The sequence below is a fragment of the Pezoporus flaviventris genome, unplaced genomic scaffold, assembly GCF_033815535.1.
Source record: "Pezoporus flaviventris isolate CSIRO_AGI_PZ_B2104156 unplaced genomic scaffold, CSIRO_AGI_Pfla_v1 ptg000020l, whole genome shotgun sequence".
Lineage (NCBI taxonomy): Eukaryota > Metazoa > Chordata > Aves > Psittaciformes > Psittacidae > Pezoporus > Pezoporus flaviventris.
In genome coordinates this window covers 3,852,927-3,873,884 of record NW_026892568.1, presented here as the reverse complement: position 1 = coordinate 3,873,884, position 20,958 = coordinate 3,852,927, and the positions used below count along the sequence as shown (strand labels likewise).

The 20,958-nt window shown below is 38.6% G+C and overlaps 1 protein-coding gene across 5 annotated transcripts in view; it reads left to right on the top strand.

The window, feature by feature from the left end:
* Positions 1 to 20,712, top strand: part of STXBP4 (syntaxin binding protein 4) — a 66,211-nt gene extending 45,499 nt beyond the window's left edge. For 3 of the 5 annotated variants that reach the window (XM_061455397.1, XM_061455400.1, XM_061455395.1), the window contains 2 exons: positions 5,132 to 5,189; positions 20,197 to 20,712. In XM_061455397.1, coding sequence (XP_061311381.1) covers positions 5,132 to 5,189; positions 20,197 to 20,308 — 170 coding nt within the window. In that variant the 3' untranslated portion in view covers positions 20,309 to 20,712. Of the gene's footprint in view, positions 1 to 5,131; positions 5,190 to 7,492; positions 7,618 to 20,196 lie in introns of those variants that run through there. The other 2 variants (XM_061455399.1, XM_061455398.1) reach the window with 2 other exon arrangements.
* Positions 20,713 to 20,958: the final 246 nt, after the last annotated feature.

The window sequence follows — 20,958 nt, the reverse complement described above, 5'->3', positions numbered from 1 at the left end:
CCTTAGCAGACCATTATTCATAAAATGAAACACATTTGTTTGTGGGAAGAGCCCTTGAAATGATCTGAAGAATAAAGTGGCACACAAACAAATGCCAGAGTGCGTGCTCCCTTCTGAAAGCTGTTTTTCTGAACCCGCGTTTTTATATTCAGTTCACAAATAAGTAGTAAAATACAGTATGTGTTATTGACAGCCTCAAAAAATAAAGAGCCTTTCATGCCTGCACCTCATTGAACACACCTGATAAGCAAGGCTGGATGTTTCTCCAAAAATTTTTGCTTTAGCTGTGCCAAATTGCCTGACTCCAAGGAATTCCTCTGCTGGTCTTGCATCGTCTGTTACCTCTAGTCTCCTATGTGGGATATTGCCATATTCCTGTAGCACTCAGGAGCCCAAGACCAGCTAAAGTAGCATCAGCAAGTCAGCTTTTCTTCCTCTTTGCATTGCCTACATAGCTCAGAGTGAAGAGGCAAAGGCATTTGGGATCTCAACTAACAAATTTTACATCATTATTGAGGCCATGTGAGGAAGGTTTAAGTGTTGGTAAGAGCTGGAATTGGTGGGTATTGAAAAGAGATCAGAATTCAAAACCTCATTTGTCAAGTGACAGAGGAAGCTGTTCATAATGTCCTTTAGCAAGTCTTGCATATCGGAAATACTCTTATCAGGTAATTTCTGTTTCTTAAAAGAAGTAAACATTTTTGAGAACCTAAAGTATAAATAAATTATAAGGAGGCAAATACAGGGTAGTTCGGAGCTAGCTTGTGCTCTTTTTGTATACGTACCTTAAAATAAAGTATGTATAACTGGAGCAGTCAAGCTAGGTAAAAGGATACATGAAAAAAGACATCCCTATTTCAGTAGTTGGTCAAAGAATGTGTTCATTGTAAAACAGAATACTTGTACTATGTGGCTTTTCAATTCCAGAGAGATATTACCTCCCTTAAGCACAATACTTAATATGAGTTCCAGACAAGGTGGTTTAATGATACAAACATAGGATTGTTTAGCCTTAACAGCAGCCAGTTGTAGCCAGACATCCTTTTTATGGTGGATGACAAAGCTGTGAATGCTACTGGAAATAAGTTCCTGCTTCACAAAAGAGTTTTGAGGTGAGATTATCCCTCTGGTAGGCAGCTATCCCTAAGCACTCTTTTCAAACTCATCAGTACTATTTGTATGACTGCTTATAATGGAAGCAGGGTTTTAGTCTGGCCTTAAGGTCGATATAAAGCACTGGACATGCTTATATTGAAGCATTTAAATAGTGTCACTTTGGCCAAATCTGGATAGAGTCCTAGTGAACAGTAAATTTTTGAGCAATTCTTGCTATAGACTCAAAATCTCTTATTTCCTTTGAATAATTCTGTCAGAAAAGAAGAAAAATAAACCATATTTGAACAGCAGTATTTAGATGTTAGGGAAATAACTGTCAGTTTTGAGCCAGCTGAACATTCAGGCTATGGGATCTGCTTTTATTACTTTCATCTGCTCATCTCCACATTTCTTTCACTTTAATATTTTCTTAACTAATATACTGGGAGAAAACCCCATCCAAGTACATTACTGCACAGTTTCTAGCTTTGATAACTGTCCAGTAAAATGAGGCTTTTTCCTAATATCTGTATTTTCCCCCTTCTTGCTTTGGGGACATACTTTGATCAAGCTGTATGCAGCTTTTATTGAGGAAGTGTGTATACTGGAAACAGTAGACAAAATCTTCAATGTCTGTTGTTTCATATAAGTTTATAACTTGGGCTGATGCTGATCTTTCTCCTTACTGCAACCAGTCAAGTGTCAATGCTGATGCATTCTCTGTCCTTTTAACCCCAGGAAGTGATACAGATCGATGCGATCCACCCTTTATCAAGTGTCAGGAAAATTTTGCTTGCCCTAGGGTTTCATTTCCTTTCAGCTTTATATAATGTTAACTTTACAATCGTGTTATCACAGCAGGCATCTTGCAGCCAAGGAGGCAGGCAGGCACCGGGGGTTCTGCCTTGCTGCTCGGTAACCAGCTCACAGTTCTGGTATACAGATGACAGCAAGTGGTTTCTTGTTTTAATTCTTCACATCGAATTATAGAAATCTCCTTTGCATTAACCCTAATTAAATGCATATACTTAGTGGAAAATAATGGTAGGTTACGATGTATTTTGGCTAACGCTCTCTCAGGAGACTGTTCATTCTGTTTGGGCAAAGGATGCTTTGGACTGTATCCATTTCTTTTGCAGGCATAATCACTTTTGCAGTTTTACCTTTTCTTTACCTTGCAAAAGGTAAATAGTCACAAATATTTGAATAGGAAGAAGTCCTGTCTTTTCTGCTGAAATTCCTTTCAAATGTTGTAATTCTCTATTTTTTTTAAGATGATATATGCAGACAACTGCAGCCAAGATATATTATTCATGAAGTTTCATCAAAGACTGCAGCAAGTCACAGAAGAAATTATAAATATGTAGGAAACCTAAGACTGCCAGGGTTTATATAGGCTAAATCTTGTATCTTTCAGACTGTATTTCTGATGGTTTGAGCTCCTGTACCTCCCATTTACTTCAGGTTACAGCTTAGCAGTCTTTCAAAGCAAGTCCTAGGACAGGCAATAAATCTGACCCTGGAGGGTGTGAAAAAATAGAGCACTAGGAAGTAGATCAACTTATGAATGATTCATGGAGAAAGGAGCTTGAAGGAAGTGAAGATGATGTCTAGGGAAACACGATGCAAAACATAAGAGCCTTCTGGCTACCATGGGAAATACCAAGAGATACAAGTACAAATCTAACCATGAAGGAAATGAGTAAAGGGAACAGCAGTGAAAAACGAGTGGAGAAAAAGTAAAAATGTGGAAAAGAAAGGCATTAAAAAAACCTGCAGATGTAGGTGGAACTTTGACGCATATAAAGAGTGGATAGGATATACAATCTAATGCATATATAGTCAAAAAGGCAAATAAAACTGTAGAGATATCTCTGGAGTTTAATTTATAGGTGACAGATGCATTCAGTGTTTTTGAAAAGCACAGTCTTTTGTGTTAAGAAAAGAATACAGAGCATCAGTTTTCATTGCTACCTACGTACCATTCTTCATTTAGAAATGAGAAAAAAAGACATAACTTTAATCAACTCTCTAGTGAAAAAAGGGTTATAATCACTGATGAATGAAACAGGTGATAGAGGGGATCTGTGTGAGCACAGAGCAGATGCTGAGGTTCTATTTATAATTTAGAAGAGATGTTCTTACTTATTTTGGGTATGCACGTTGCATGCAGGCATGAGGAAAGGCCAGGGCAGATGGAAGCAATTGAAGGATGAACCCTATTGCCATTTAAATGATTAGAAAATATCCGTGTTGAAGGAAGGTCCCATATTTCATGGGAGAGGAAGAACTTGTGATCATGTCTAGCATATTTGTGACTTGAAACATCCTTTTCTTTCTTTCTTTATGATGGAGTCAGAGCCTGAAAACTGTTATGCAGCAACTACCTTGTATTTAAAGGGAAGTAGCTGTGGATTATTCTCTCTGAAAGGTAGTAGGTGGCATGTTTTGAGGAACAGATTGTATAGCTCTGTTCTAAACTGAAAATGGGAAGAAGTCTGAGATAAATGACTAATATGGGGTAGAAATGAAAGGAGAAGTAAGCCAGTGAGCTTTTTGCTTTTCAAGCTGTACTGAACAGTAATGGCGCTGTTCTACAATTTCTAATTCTCAAATTTCCTTCCTGACTTCTGGAGTTCTGGCTGACTGACTTTCTGCTCTTCACTTGGTACCTACAGGTATAGTTCCTTCTCAGATGGTTTATACCTGCTTCACTGTGCCAGGTCATGATTCAGTAGCTGTAATGACTGTTTATCTTTGAGAACTGAAGTTAGCCCTTTCCGGACTGGGAAGGACCACACGAAAGACAAAGTTGTGACGATGGGAGAGAAGAAAAGGAGCCTTTTGAGAAAGAAGTTCCAAAATAAACATGTGTGCTTAGGGCATTCCTTGGTATGAAGCAGCTTTCAAAGATCATCTGGTGCTTGCAGGCCAGCACATTTTCCAAATAAGAGTTTTAAATCTAAAGCAGGCTCACAGATGGTTCTAATGAGCTGGTCTTTGAGATACTGTGACTTGCACAAAAATAGTTTAACTCCTAAGACACATTTTGAGATGGCTTCCAAGCTAAAGCACTTCCAGAATAAGTTTTCATGCATATTTTAATTTCATATACATATTTCTAGTCTCCAAGAAAGGGGGGTTTTTCAGGACCTTTCACTTTATCTACATTACAGTGCAGTGTCACAAAAGCATCCATCAGGAGCATTTTTGCACATTGACTGATGCTTCTTTCTCCAGCACTTTTCAAACCCTACAAAGAGCTGGTATTGAGTGAACAGTAATTGAAAAGGCAGAGGTTTGCTATGGAAATTTAGTTTTTAAAGTGATATAGTATTGTACCCTAATAAAAGTATTATGTATTACTGATCAGTCTCATGGATAGGACTTTCAACCTAAGAACAACATCCAAGATTGAGTTTTTAAGATTAGCGTGACTGATTACATTAGTGTAAATCACAAAATTAAGCAATGCATTTAGTAAATTAACCTTTTTTAGGATATATAACAGAAATATCTGTACATATTTTCTCCAAATCTGTCTCTGTGTGGAATTTGTGCCTAAATCCCCACAAATTTTGTATAAACACAAAAGTTAGTGAAAAAAACAAACGGCAGAGGATTTCATTCTGCCCATACTACTACCTTGTATCGTTATTAGCATCTGTATTTAACAGCTGTAAAAACAGACCTCAACAGAAGACAGGCACAGGAGGGGTTTGGTCACTTTATGTAGGTGTAAATTACAATATAAAGTTCAAAAATACTTAATTACTACACTGTGATTTGACCAGCCTGTCAGCTTCTGCAAAAGAAATGCTAGTCATGGAAGTATCATGAAATGGTTTGTAGCTTTGCAGCACAGCAAACAGTTATTAAATTGTATTGTTTAAATTATTTTGTTACAAAACAGCAAAAATTATAATCTTTTTTAGACATGGTTTGAAATGACAGCATTCTGATTTATATCATCTCAAAACTATGTTCTTTGAGTCAGTTAAGGTTTGAAACATCTTATTTCTTTATTTCATCTTAGGTCTGCCTTACGGATGGGAGGAAGCTTATACAGCAGATGGAATCAAATATTTCATCAAGTGAGTACTTCTGGGGGAAGATGGGTCAGAGTTGAAGTAAAAGCACATTAAACATATTTTAAACCTAGAATTAATGGAAAAATGAGTAAAATAACAAAAGCTGCCATCTGCTGTATTTGTATCTTTATTGCCAGTATCACTTGTTCTTTCCTGGGTTTTGTGACTTCATTGCGCAAAGGTTCCTAGAGGGTCAGTCACAAAACCAGCTGAAATTCAGTATGAAATGTGTGTCTCAAGCTTTCACATGGGTTTGAAAAACCGCCTGCAATGTTGAGAGCTTCCCCAGTTCTGTGTTAGACCCTATAATGGACCCAGGAGGTAAGGAAGAAAAATCTTGTCCCCTGAGTGGTTTACAGGTATAAATACCAGGTTTTAAAAATGCCCTTATATTTTGGAGGAGTGGAAGAATTCTTTTAGATTTTTAGAAAGTAATGCTGTAGTTTCATCTAAATCTAGTTACTCATAGGTTTTTGTGAGGTCATATCCTGCTCCATTGTGTGGAATAGGTTGTTGTGTTGCTGCAGGAGGGTGAAGGAACAGGAAAGAAAGCGTTTAGGTACATTTATCAAACAGTCAAGAGTTTTCCAACTGCCATACCATTCATGTAGAAGAAAAGTCATTATCCTCTAGTCTTTACACTTCAGATGATACATGGAAGTTTACTAACTTGAGTATCACCAAATACTGACATTTCATGGTATCACTGCTGCAGGTTAAGCAGCTTCTATTCCCTTGATCATGTCACTGAAGCTGCACCAGGTGCAAAAGCCTTCTCTCATATTCTGCATATATATTTTTTGTTCCTGATTTCTACCCTGTGAAAATGATACCTCTGGTGTCCATAGGGCTTGCTTTCTATGTTTTCACGGGACAAAGACAAAGCCATACTTTGCATAGTGGCGTATTAGGAATACTCATAATAACTAATGTGAACCTCACTGAGAGGTGCTCAGGGTGGACACTGCACCAGGGAGCAGTTGTCCAAATTACAGGCAAATGTTTTGCACCAGGAGTTACCTGGGACTTTTCAGGAGATGTTGCAAACAAATTTCTCCGAGCTCTCGGGAGGCTGGAGCAGAGGAGAGGTGCCATTGATAAGATGTTACAATCACACAGCGGCTGAAGCATAAAGAAAACCTCCACAAAAGCTTCAAAGGCAGTAATCATTTGGAGATGTGATCATCTGGGGAAAGAAAAAACAGAAAAGGGAAGCACTAAGCTTGGGCCCTTGTTACAAAGCTATTCTTGGCTTTCCTTAACGGTAAGGTTTCCGTAGTGATCACTTTTCTGACAGACTAGAAGAAAAAATGCTGTACAAATACGTTAGTTACAAAAAATGGGGGGGGGGGTGGTGTATTATATGTTATAACCAAATCCAAACTGTGGTTTCTATCCTGCTAATGTCAGCAGGATATAATAATACGCCTGCTAGATAGAGAATTGAAAGCTTTTTTACAAAGACCTGCTTGATAAAAGCTGTAGGAGTTTGTTGTAAGCTATAGGAAAGGTTTTCTTTCAGTTGTATTCTCTGATGCTGGAGGAAAGATGCATGAAAAAAGGGGTAGTTCCATTGTGTGTTCCAGAAGCTTCTGGAAGTGAATTAAACAAGTATGTTGTTGTTGTTTCAGAATATAGTGAAAAATAACTAATATAATAGGGATTTTTTATTATTCCTTTAAAAGACTAAAATAATTGGTGAAAAATATAATTCATCTCCATTGCACATATATCATGAATCATTGTTGAATGAAGAGCAAGTTATTCTTGCTGCTGAAATTGGCATATTGATTAATTCTTATAGGTGCAGGAAGCCCCTGTTTTGCAGGTGGACTTCCACAGTCTCCTCGAAGACAGGAAAGGCAGCAAATCAATTTTTGCAGGCAGATAGAATTACTTTTACCCCAAACTGTTATAAAAGTCACATAAATAGCAGTGAAGTTTATGTATGGGCGAGCCAAGAGAAGCAGGGACATTGCTTTTCCTTTATTTCAAACCCACTGCTCTGTTGTCCTCGACTCACCCCGTGGTGCCTCGAGCTAGATGTATTAAAGCAGACATGTTTTTTTCTGCAGAGGTTTCCAAGCACACGGTATATGATACTGCATTCCAGCTCTAATCAAAGGGTGGCTTTTCTTTCAGACAGATGTAGGTTACTACATGGGATTTATACCAAAATAAATTGTAGGAAAATAACTTAGGAAATGAAAGTGAATTAAAAGCCAATTTCATAGCAATGGAAATAAAAGCAAGAGCAACTATTAAAATAGAGCGCTTATTTCCTTGGTCTCCATCTGTTCGTACAGGGAGCCATTATAGGACAGTTAGAAAGGTGGATGCTGGATTCTGTTCTGGGTAAAACACTTGCAATACTGCAGGTTTATACCTGTGTAATTGGAAACTGAGATTGAAGATAGTATCATCTAGCAATAATAGCAAATATAATTTAGAGGAGGAATAGAAGAAATCTCATTTTCTTCAAACATCTCGCCTCTTTTTTTGCTTCTCATATAAGTGCTTATCTTGGTGACTCAGCAGAAAGCTGGATTTGCTGAAAATGTGCAAGAAATTTCTTCCAAAGTTCTGCATTTGGACACTGACCTATATTGCAGATGTGACAGTAAATTCAGATGAGCAACACCAGCATCTCAGCTAATGTAGATCATAGAATCATAGAATCGTTAGGGTTGGAAGGGACCTTAAGATCATGAAGTTCCAACCCCCCTGCCATGGGCAGGGACACCTCACACTAAACCATGTCACCCAAGGCTTCATCCATCCTGGCCTTGAACACTGCCAGGGATGGAGCATCCACAACCTCCCTGGGCAACCCATTCCAGTGCCTCACCACCCTCACAGTAAGAATTTCCTCCTTATATCCAACCTAAACTTCCCCTGTTTAAGTTTTAACCCGTTACCCCTTGTCCTATCACTACAGTCTCTAATGAAGAATCCCTCCCCAGCATCCCTATAGCCCCCCTTCAGACACTGGAAGGCTGCTATGAGGTCTCCATGCAGCCTTCTCTTCTCCAGGCTGAACAGCCCCAACTTTCTCAGCCTGTCTTCATACAGGAGGTGCTCCAGTCCCTGATCATCCTCGTGGCCCTTCTCTGGACTTGTTCCAACAGTTCCATGTCCTTTTTATGTTGAGTACACCAGAACCCTCATTTGTAGATGGCTTGCACGTTACCCCCACTTGCTGAAACTACAGATTTTAATTCAACACTTGACATGAAAAGGCTTTTAAAGGAGTTTTTGAGTATCTGATCTTTGCTTGTTAAGGACTCATGAATGTTCTTCCCTCTTCTTAATGTGCTCCTAGGATTTCAAATGATAGTGCCTCAGTTTTCCATCGTTACCTGTCCTATAAAGTTCTGCATGTCAGTCTTTGTGGCAGGCAAGTAAAATCTATCTGTTTTAATTGCAGAGAAGGGTATGAAGTCACCTTTCATGACCACTGCTAAAAGATTCTATTCTGAATGGAGCCACCACGCTGGTGTTAAGAGCTCTTAATGCAGTTCATTAGAATGGAATTAACTGAGCATTGTAATAAGGCATCATGGTAATTAATATTCATTTTAACTATTTAAGTATTTTGCTTTCATCACTGTTTCCTAATTACAGTGTAAGCCAGGCTGTTTGCATGCTTGAAAATTCATACCTCTTACTACACTTTGTAATGTGTATGAAGTCAGCCTGAGAACGTTAACCGTTTAGAGCAAGGAGCAGCATTGCCAAGTCTCTTGTTTCTAACACTGAATGTTAGATTTCAAGATGAAAATCTACCCAACACTGAAAGTACCCTTTTCCATGAGGAACTTTGCTTCAGGTGCATCTTAACAGCTGATCCTTTTCAGTAGGATTTAAGCTAATTGTTTAAATGGGGATTAGTGGAATAGTTGATACTTTACAACCCTGGAACTAATACTGTAACCTTCTTGTTCCCTCTGGCTGTGAAGTTTCATTCTTTGGTGTTTAGAACAGCCAAAGCCACAGGGTGCTTAAAAGTATTTCAACGCTAGTTCACTTCCATGTATACAAACAGATAGACAAACGTTATAATTCCCTAAGTGTAGCCACAAATAAACTGATCTTACATGCAAATTGTCAGTTTTCTTATTACACAGTTAGGCTGGGAGGCTTTATAGGAGCTGCAGTGGCTCTGTTTAAATCCACAGCAGTTTTACAATATGCTAAGGACAATCAAGTATTATTTTAATTAGTAGTTGCCTTCAGTTCCAACATGCTTTATTGGGCCATCAAGTAGCTGAGTCCATAAATCTGTATGTTATAAATCTAATGCAGTAAACACCCCAGAATGGAATCTTAATGGCACAGAAGCTTGAGAGAGCTTGCTGTGAAATTTCCATAAATATCTCTGAAGGGGGTGTAGCAATATGAAGTGCATGAGAAATCAGAGTTTAAAAGAAGCAAACCAGCTGGCTTGTGTTACACACTAAAGTGAAACCCACTTATGTGAATAACTGACATGAATAAAACATTTACATGGCTATATCCTAAGGAGCTGAACAGCTCTCTATACCTCCTGGGGAAAGCTGTATTTTGTCCATGCATCCTCACCTCAAGACAATCTTTGAAATCACCTCAGGAAATCATTTCAGTCTCTCAGTAAGTCGTTTTCAATCAACCAGGTTGCTAAGATCAGCCACAAGTGTGAGAAAACTACATTTTAGACTGCTGGTGTGTCAAACACATGATTCTGTGCTAGGCATTAAGGTCGTGTATAGGTTTACCATGAAATAGCAAACAGTAATGCCATCCCCTCTGAGTTACACCTCTGTATGCATTGGAAAATAAGTGAGTTCAAGTGTCTTACTAATATAACAGCAGTTATCAGAAGGACAGATATTAAGCCAGTTGACTAAAAGGTAGGGATTGGGTTCATTGCCAGTATAACTGCTTTCCTGCTGCGTAACTCTGCATTACTCTGCTGCTGGAGAGTAAAGGTTGAATTTGGCCCCAGATATGTTTTAAGATAAGCTGGCATACTTTAATGGAGACAGCAAACACTTTTATTTTGCCTGTATCAACACAATCAGTCATTCATACCTAGCATCAGATTTCATGCCCCATCAGTTAATGCGTAATAGAAACACATTACTGGTGCCCGTTTCCTCACCAACTTACATTTCTCATTTCCTATCACTGTTTGTATCAGTTTGGTTAAGAAGAGTTGAGATTCTGACCTCATTTGCTCAGGGACAATTGAATGCATCCTAATGGGGGTTTTGGCAGTCCATTACAGTTCCAAAATCATATAATCAAATCATAGAAAAGTCCAGATTGAAGGGATATCTGATTTGATGTCTGTGAAAGTCCTATTCAGAGCCCTGTCAAGCCAAGTGTTGGGCATGTCCAGTGAGGGAGATTCTGTCAGCTGTCTGGGCACGCTATTCCAATGTTTAGTTGTTTTCAGTGAAGAATGCCCCAAGCTTTCTCTGCTCGAGGCTGAACCCTTTTCCCAATTCCTTCAACATTTCTTCCTGAGCCAAGTTCTCCAACCCTCTCCAACCTTCACTGGATCCTCTCCAATTTTCCCATTGTCTGTCTTGAACTTGGAGGACCAGCGTTTTGAAAAGACCCCACACAATAAGGTAAAAACCCCCATATATCAATATTAATTTTTTATTTATTAGATGATTAAGGCTGTTCTGTTGCTAGAAATGAAATTACTGATTTTCTAATAGAAATTCCTGTCCCAAATAGTCATTTTATTTGTAGATCCCAGAAGCACAATGGGGCTAATGAGCCCTCATAAAGTATCACCTGCATCCAGATGTGTACAATGCACTGACCAGTCAGCTGGGAGGTATTAGGATGGGAAGAGTTTTGTAAGGAAGAGAAAGTCTGTCTTGTTCACTTTTAAAGCTAGTCATGTGGCTGTTTTTGCCTAGGCTTAGTTCAGCACTTCGGTTGTATTCTCTGGCATTAAAAGTCCTCATGGAAGTGATGGAACTGTAGCAATGCAGACAGAAAGTGTATTCTGTCATTGAGCAGATTTTGTGAATCAGTAACTTCTGGGTTTGATTTTCAAATAGGAGAAAGTGTGCAGGCATAACTGCTCTGCAAGTGAAGTATCATGTATGCTAATTGATTAATGGTTATACACTGGTGCTTTAGGATCACAGAGGAACAGTATAAAAAATCATAGCTGGGACACTGTAATTTTTTTACCAGAAACCCATTATAGTCAATCTCTTCCATCCTCCCACTCCGTTCACCTTTAACATATGGCAGCTTTGTATCATGGGACTGGCACCTAAAATTAGGTAGGGCCTTGCTATTCTCCATCCTACTCCTACCCACTCCTTGCATATGTGTACAGTTTGTAAGGACCAGCTGTGAATTTTGCCCCTGTAAACACTGTTCTTCTAGCATTTTAATAGGACTGGGTTCCAACTATTCCGCATTAACTGTTGCTTTCCTCAGACACATTCATCTTAAATTTTCCTGAAAGACAAGGAAAAGTTTCCAAGTATTTTAAACTTTCGGGATCTTTTCCCTTAGATGCATTAGGGCCTGTGATGTTTTCTGTCTTACAACAAAAGGGAAATGGTAATAACGTGATTTAGACTTTCAGGAGTTTCATATGGAAGCACTGTGTGCTTCAGTGTAACAAAATAGGCAGTGAAGGTGCCTTCATTGTAAAGTATAGAATTTGGTTCATGTTAAGTAGGAGCCTGAAGTCAATACTTGTAAATGCAGATAGATAAAAACCATACATGGCATGTTCTGGCAAAACAGGCTGCCACTTCGAAAGCCAACACATCATACTTACCTTTTATAATATTCTGTTTCATTTGGTTTTGCTTGGGAAGGAGCCATCATTAATTTTACTGAAAGGTGGGCATTCATGGAAACTGTTTATGATTTTATGACTGAACTAAGAATAGCAAAGCATGTATGATAGATGAAGAACTTCTGTAGTGTAAACTTCGATGGTTTAGAACACTAAAGGTATCATCATAAAAGGAAAGTGAATCAGAGACGATTTTGCTTACTGCATGCTAAATTGAATAAACAAAGCTGTTCCCTTCTTACTGTTACTCTACACATTTCAACTACATTACAAAGGAACGACCCAAAACCCAACATAGTGAGGTATGTTCAGTTTTGCCTCTGCTGTCCCATTCCATTATGTGCTAATATATTACAATATACTAGTTATCTGCAGGTTATCTAAATAGTGGTTGGAGATGCCCTTCCTAAAAGTAATCAAGTTCAACAAAGTTCAGATCATAGCAGAGCTGATCTAGAAGTGGACTTCTATATGTTCTACTGAAGTTTCAGAGTTCAGAGGAGCAAACTAAGCAAAGCTGTGATCTGCCAGACTGAACGTGCAATTGAAATCCCTCTGGATTGAATCCAGTACGAGCTCTGCTCCCAGCCCCCTGTATAGCAGTAGGCAAGTCTGTTACACCAGAATTATCAGTTATCAAAATCATTGTTGTAGGTGTCTCCATCTTAATAACTCTGATGCTCTGTGAGTAGAAACGGGGTATTTTGAGGCATGGAGTGCTTTATGTTTTCACTGAGTTCAAAGAAAGATGCAATTAAGTTGCATCTCTTAAAACTGGAGCTCCTGTCTGAAAGTAAAGAGTAGTTATATAGTCACAAAAAGTTGCAAATATTTAAATAAAAGTGGCTCAGGAGTAGCTGTTATTACTACTTTTTAATGTAGAATGATCCAAAGCGCTCTGCATCCATCAGCTCCACATCAGTTCAAACACTTTCAGATGTAACTGTATGAATTTGGGTAATCCTGGCATTGTTCTTTTTGATTTTTAAATAACTAACTTGAGACATCCCAGAGAACTTCTGTTTTCATGAAGTGTTAATGCTTGCCATCTGAAGTACAGGACTTTGCTGTGTCTCAGGCTGGTCACCAGGAATAAATATATCCAGAAGTAATAGTCCTCTTCCGAAAAGTGTACCTTCTACTTGTTCTTTGTTCACAGTCCCTGTAGAGTAAAGAAAGAGCTCTTATTAAAAGACCCAGCCATGATTTAGTGCAAGGGATTTTGCTATCTAAAAAATCATGATGCCTTATAGATAGGCAAGATCCAAATTCCAGATAATTCCTAAGGCTTAGGAATGGTTGATTGCCTGACATTTGTGTTGTTGGGAACTCAGCGTCTCTGATTTTCACTGAAATCATTTTGCATGACTATAAGGAAAATAATCTCAGATGTAAAACTAGGGAACTTGGTGTTGGATTTTATGATAACATGAGCTTGTAACACAAGAATGTTAAGACCTTAAGCTGCTTTTTGTTGGGCAATCTTTGTTTGGTTTTAGTATCAAGAACCAAACTGGAGAAACAGGAAACTGAAGCTGGAAACTGGTGTCTTTCAGCTTCCACAGGCACTGCACACTGACCAGGTTCTGGGCTGTCATAAGGCAGCAGTTAAAACATCTTCTGTGAGAAAACACATGAAACTGAGATTATTTGTTCACTCTAGAGCTGCAGATCCCACTGAAATCAGTGTGATGGGTTTGTTGCCTCTGCTGGGTTTTACTCTTACACTGATGTGACCCAAGGTTTAACTCTTCCCTACTTCTGTGAGCAGGACTGGAAATGTAAAAGCTCAGACTCCTCATTTTCCTTTGTTACGGCAGGATTTGGCACTTGGGGAATAATGCTGGGGAGAGCCATAAGAAGCAGAACAATGCACAGCGGGGGTTTTTCAGTATGTGCTTCATCTGAAGCATGGGCCTAAGCCACTGCTCTAGCTCTGTTTCACTGTAGTACCCGTATAGTTTAAACATAAGCCTTGAGCACGCTCTGATGCATTTGCAAATCAACTGCACCAGATTTTTTATGATCACTTAAAGACACAGGATTAGGAGTAACTGCATACATCAAGCACTTTTAGACTAAGAGCAGATGGCTAATACTGGGGGGAGATAGATTTCAGGTAATGCTTTAAAACTGAAAAGTCTGCATATCCTATCACTCAGACCTTTGGGCATATTCAGCCTTGGCTCAGATCCTCTATTATTACTGGTTTTATCTTTAGATTGGGTCATTTGCTTATTATTGGCAATTTTTAATGATATAGCACACTATTTGGCTATATAAATCTTCTTCCTAGTGATTACTGCTTTACAAAATTGCTCATATTTCTTCTTAGTAGACAAGAGTTTAATCAGTTTAATCAAGGAATAAATAGCGAGACTGTCTTCTGGGGCTTCATTTTATATCCTTCAATCTTTAATTAATACTCAAGCAAAATCTGTGAACCCCAAGGGAAATACAGGAAACGATTTTGCCTCCTTAGGGCACGGTTCCATGAGGTGACAAGTGATCTCGATTTTATTGCAGACAATAAAAGTTGAGGTCACTGCCTTCTTAGGACCTGCCCAGCAACTCCTGGGGTACTATTACATGTGGTATGTTCCTTGCTGTCTTGAAAGAGGGCACAGTGTAAAACCAATTTTAACAAAAAGGGGAAAGAAAAAAGAGCTTTTAATTTCAGATAATCTGATTTTTGATAAATACAATGCAAAAACCGTTCCCAAGCTGCCTGTAGGTTCCGTGTCTGGAAACTGTCTTCCCTAAATGCTCTCAGGGCTGATTGATTATACTTGTTTTGTTTGTTCTAATTGCTTATCTACTAAATTAAAATCCTTCATTTACGGTTCAGAACAGGTTATTCCTTGCAGATCCTCACAGCATTTGCTCTTCAAAACAACAGGAGTTTTCTGTTGCTTGATTTGGTATTCCCTTAACAGCATTTTCAAGGAGGATACCAAACACGGAAGGCATCACAACTGGGTTTGCAAGCATGTGATAGCTCTAAAAGCTTATTTCATGATAAACGTTGACATAGAAGAAACAAAAGATTAATAACAGGATCTATTTTTGATGTTACGCTTTCTTATTATGTAATGTTTCAGAAGGTACATAAGGAACATCGATCCATGGCCCAAGCGACTTGCATTAGCAAGTTAGAGAAGTATGAGTAAAACAGAGATGAAAGAGCCTGGTACTTTCCCAAAGGTGCAAAATTTGGGACAGTGAGTTTTAAAGAGAAGAAAAGGATCTTTGCAAAGCAAAAGGCTGTTCCAGGCTCAAAGGGAACAGAAACAGAAAGCCCCAGCAACCAAAGACAAAGGCAGTAATTAAAACAAATCTTGCAAAGCTGTGTGTAGTCCAGCAAGCAGCTACACAGGGAGATTCTGTGCAAGAGCAAGCAAGGAAGATGATATAACCTCTAGATGAAGGATTAGGTTTCAGGATCTTCATTCAGTGGCATTGTTCTTTGTTTTCCTGTTGCTCTGGCTCTCATTAGCCTCCAAACCACCACTTTATGGGGGCCTGCATATGAGTGTGTAACAAAGGAACACATAATCTCCCGTATTGCTATCCTCTAGCAGATGGGATATACTCCTGTCACAGTAACTTCAGAATTTCCCACTGGGATAAGTGTATAAAAACTAAAAATATGGAGTACATTTCTGGAAAGTATAGAGCACGTCCCCTTCCAACCCATTACATCTGCATCTAGCAGTGTTATTTGCTACATTTATTTAATGATTATTTCAGTAACAACAGTGAAAGCTCTAAGGGTAAAGCTTTCAGAGCTGTCAGCAGTATGGCACTGTGACAATGGCTTTGCAAGGGTTTTCAGATGAGCATAGATCAGTAAAGCCTCCATCAAGCATCAATACTCTAGCTGAGCATTACTGCATTCTAAAGGATAATGAAGTTTGGGAAATATGAAAGTAAGATAAGAAAGATGAAAAGTATAGCAAAATTACTACTGTGCATTTAGGTTATGGGGTATGTTCATTTAGGGAGGAAAATAGCTACCTTGGAGTTTGTGTTATTTCATATGAGCAGAGTCCTGCTTTCACTTTCATCATCAATACAGCTCAAGTTGGTAGAGAAGCAAAGGGTTCATACGAGGCCAGAATTGGGCTTTCTAGGTTCAGATGCAACTAAATCCTGCCTGGTCTCTAATGAGTACCGGTCCCTTCATAGTATGAGAGTTTTACTGATTAATTGTTTAAGTCTGCATTTTGTCTCCTGAACAGGTGTCAAGCAAATGGGTCTTGCACGAGATTGCTCCTTGTAACGCAAAGTAACCCTGGTGAACTGGAAAAATTCATCCGGGTGTTATGAATGTCAGCCCATGTCAAAGGGGGGAAAAAACCCAACTTCAGATATTGCATGATTGCTTTGTAGCTCGGCATCCTGTGCAGTGACCTACAGCAATTGTATTGTCTGCAAGATGTGAATCCCTGTTAGGCTCCAGAGTCTGGCCCTAGTAAAAAGCACATTTTGATGATGCTCAAAGCTAACAAAGGTACAGGCGTTTTTTCCATTAGTTTTGCTTTGAATTTATCTTTTCTTAAAAGATTGAGGTTCTCATTTTAAAAGAAAGCATTTTCCTTGCAAAGAAGTAAGAATCAGAAGGAGGTTAATTATAATGGTATTTTAAGTAATTCACTAGCATTTCTTTGCCAAAAAAAAATTGTGTTCTGATGTTTTGTTTTTCCAAGCTCTAAAATTTCTCCTGCAATTTGCTAATGTTAAAAAGATGGAATAAGCTACTGACATATTTCCAGATCAGATGCTTCTGTTTTCTGACAATAAATTTGGCTGCCCTCCGATAGCAATGACTTGTTTGAAAACCTAAAAATCTTTAATTATTGTTAATTGCCCTGAAAATGTGAAATTAATCTTTTGAACAGGAACCTTTGCAAATGGAAAACATTTTACATCTAGGATTTGTAGTGCTGGCTGTCCAAATATTCCTTCAATATTCAGTTTTATCGATTAACCAAAACCTAGAGATAGATTTGAGTTCACTTTTTATAGCTGGCCCTCAGATGTGAATCGGAGAGGATGTATTTCTAATACAAGAATGTTCTGCAAACCATTAAATCTGGGATTATCTCCTCGGACTGATTATGTCAAAGCTCTTTAGCCACAGCACTTTTGGAGAGCTAAAAATAAATTGGGGGCTGGGGGAGAGGTTATACATTTATTCTGTACCTAAATAATGTGTGCATATTGTGTGTGTCTGTCGACAATGTGAGACACGGTATCTGGACTTCAAGTTTATTTATAAGAGTTCTTTTCCCAGTGAGGATTTTGGCAATGGGTTTTAAACAAACTGTCCTAGAAGGAGCGTTCATGGGATAGTCTAGAGCAAGTTTAAAAGAACTGAGCTCACATCAGAAGCATTCAGAGCAGATTGACATTAGAGCAAAATTTGGCCTCGTATTTTGCAAATGGATGAAAATAATTCTTTTTTAACAGTAATTAACCAATGTTACGCTATCGAATGTAGACAATAGTAACCCTGATTTCAGTGCCACAGATCTGCACTGTTGAAGAGCTGGATGATTTTTGCACTGAATTTGTATGAGACCAAAATCAAGTTCTTAGAGCAGTTAACAGGAAGTTAGGCATGCTCTCGTGTGCCTCCTGGGCCTGAAGTATGTAGGAGGAAAATCTTGTGAAGAATAAACACTTAACAAAGAATTTTTAGTCGGTTACATTTAAAGACCTGTGGATGCTTTTCCACATAACCCTTCTCCTGTGCAGCTTCTCCCATTTCACAGGATTGATACATGCTCATAAGCAAAGAGAGCTAAGGCTGTAAGTACACAGCAGGTCATGCTACGTGGGGAAGCCAAATGGGAAAAAATAGACTTTACAAATCATTTTGTTCTTATTTAAATTCAGCAATGGATTGCTGAGAAATGGCTCGATAAAGGCAAGCAATATAAACACTTAAAATAGTACTGCAGGCAATAAATCTTGCATTGGCAGAGCTGGAATGGATGGAATCCAGTTTATTCAGCTCCCATGATTCCACAGGTATTGGAGGGAGTTCTGTGTTGTTATGCCGATAAATGAAATCACATGCTGGGACTTTAATTTAGAGTGCTATCTTCTGTATTAAGCCATATTGATTACATTGTTTAATTTAAAATATATGGCATTTCCTGGTATTACAGAAAACATTGCAGAAAAATACAGCAAAGATATTTTCCTTTGTATATTTACAAATACAAATATATTCATACTATATGTAATATAAATATGAATGTTTCCCTGTCTTGTGGGATAATGGGACTCATGTTCTTGATTAGACTGATGTTATTCACAAATCTCATAAAACACTGTAAAAGGACTCTTCGTATCCTTCATTGTTGGCTGTTGTCTGGCTTTCTAAAGGTAAGCATTGGAGGCTGGGAAAGTTGCTCTCATTGCTAGCAAAATATGGTACCTTCACTTTGTTAGAATAAAGTGATTACTGTACTTGAGAATGGTCAGTATCCGCTGCGTTGTACTTTCTATAGCTACAGGCTGTTCTTACTTCTGTGTCTACAGCTCTGATGAGGTGATGCACGTTTTTGTAGTATAAAGGAATGGAGTCCATCCAGTGCTTCTCTGACCAAAAAAAAGCACTTTTGAATTGTTTCTACACAAAACTGGAGCTTTTGTGTTTGGTTTTATTTAAGGATAAGAAGTGAGGATATGGCCTTTATCTGCCACATTTTGTTTACCTTGATTGGTCCTTGCTTAGGCGTTGCTTAAGTTGATGTAGTGGCTTAACTAAAAAATTACCAGTTCAAAGATAGGTCTGTTCATCAGCTGGAGATGTGATTTGTGTTAGCATCATACCTACCTCTTGTGAACAGTATTGTTGTCCTCATTATATCCAGCTTAAGCTCAGTATACCGAAATGAAAGGTGTGAATACAAGGTCAGATCATACCATGATCATGTTGAGTGGAATAGCGATTCCCATACCCATAACATTGACTCAGTTTCCTGCTTTAACCATATCCATTTCCATAGTCGGATACTCAAGTGAGCATTCCTGAAGACAAAGACAAAATCTGTTTTCACTTAAAAAGGTAAATCTAGAGTAGTTCCATCATGGCACTTCATGTTTAATTAAACCAGTGCACCTCAAAGGTGAGTATAGGCATGGGCTTTAGGTGCGCTCTATGTCAGAAGTTGTGAGAAGAGCTCTTTGCATTTTATGGTGTATATTACATGTACAATATTTTTCTGCTAGTTCTTGTAATGAACTTATATTACAAAATTCATCTTTGCACTGACTTGACTATGAAAACTGTGAATTTATTAGCAAGATTTTTTTTTAAGTGAAAATAAGCTATTTCCTTTATCAAGAACACATTATTCCAGAAGGGAGAAGAGGCTGTGTCTTGCCCACACACAGTATGGCTAGTGTGCATACTACCAACCATAAGGTGTGCAATGTTCTCACCCACAAACAGTAAGCATATTCCATTTATCTGTCCTTACTGAGCCTTGGTCAGCTTCTTGCCATTCATACAGAAGTTTACCAAAAACTATAAAGCAGCTTAAACTGCATGTCAAATGTAGGCTTTAAGTCTTCAGAAGTACCACTGACTCCCTTTTCTTACACGTGTAAAGACTGCGGAAGCACGTCCAGAGTCTGGTCTAGAGGACATGTGAAGAATATTGTTCATTTATTCATCAGCCTGTTTCTGCAAGAAGAGGAAGGACTTAATGATGCTACAGTATTAGTTCATGTTCTAACAAATTGAGTATATTTCTATGATGTGATTCCACATTTGGTCAACTTCCTCTTGACCGCTGTGCCTCAGGCTTTGTCAGGTATGATGGCAATGTTAATACCTGTGTCAATACCTGGAGTTTTTTAAGTCTTTGCTACTCTGGGCTGTACAGTGTTGCTGGGTTAATTGTCTACAGCTCCATTATCAGGAAGTATCACCAGGCTGTATCGGGAGTCTCCTACAAAAGCATTGTCTCTAATGCTACTTTGGTCCAATTTCTAGCACCCAGAAGGCTCCATGTCTTGTTTGTAGAAATCTCATAGTTAACAAGAAAAAGAGGATTCTGTATTTGAAAGTGTTGTAATCACCATGACAACTCCAGGCTCCATCTTGTATTTCTTGCTTTGAACTTGTAAACCTCTTTTGGGTTGCTAATAGCATTTCTTGTTTCTTTTTAGCCACGTGACACAGACAACATCATGGATCCATCCCGTAACAAGCGCCCTAAGCTTGCTTTGCTCTGAGGATGACGATGAAGGAATAAGAGAGCTTCCCAGGTCCAAGAGCTGAGGACATCTGTTGACATTGTTGTAGTTCGTGTAGTTCCAGTACACTAGTGAGAAGATGCACACTTTCTGCATACTTTCTAGCCTAATGTTAATAGTACTTGATGATGTTTCTCCCTTTTAAGTCAGAGGAAGTTCTGCCATTTTTTAGCTGGGTTTATTGATGGGTGCTACAGAAGATGCAGGCACTGCAGAAGTCTCCCTTCAGTCCTTAATCTGTTACTGTTCAGTGTCTAGGGACCAGTCTTATCTTACAGCCCAATCCAGGCTTTTCAAGACATCTCTGTTGGCTTAACTCCCCTGACCTGAAGTGTAATTTTCACAGCTTTGACCAGCATGAGAGTTAAGATGGGACCACTGGTTGTAATTTCACGTGCTGGATTCCAGCATGGTTGACTTGAAAGCTGCAAGGTGACGTGTGGTGGGGTTTTGTTAACCAATGCTAGTGAATGTAATGAACCTTTTCTTTAACTACTGAAAATCTTTATTTTTATGGAAGACACTTGTGAATAAGCTTTGCTAATAGAAATTCATCAATTTATTACAAGTATTGGAGCCCTGATGACTTTTAAGACAAATACTTCTGAAGATTGGTGGTTGGGCTTTAGAAAAATGAGTCTTTGATAAGTTGTCAAGAAAAAGGAACAGTTTGGT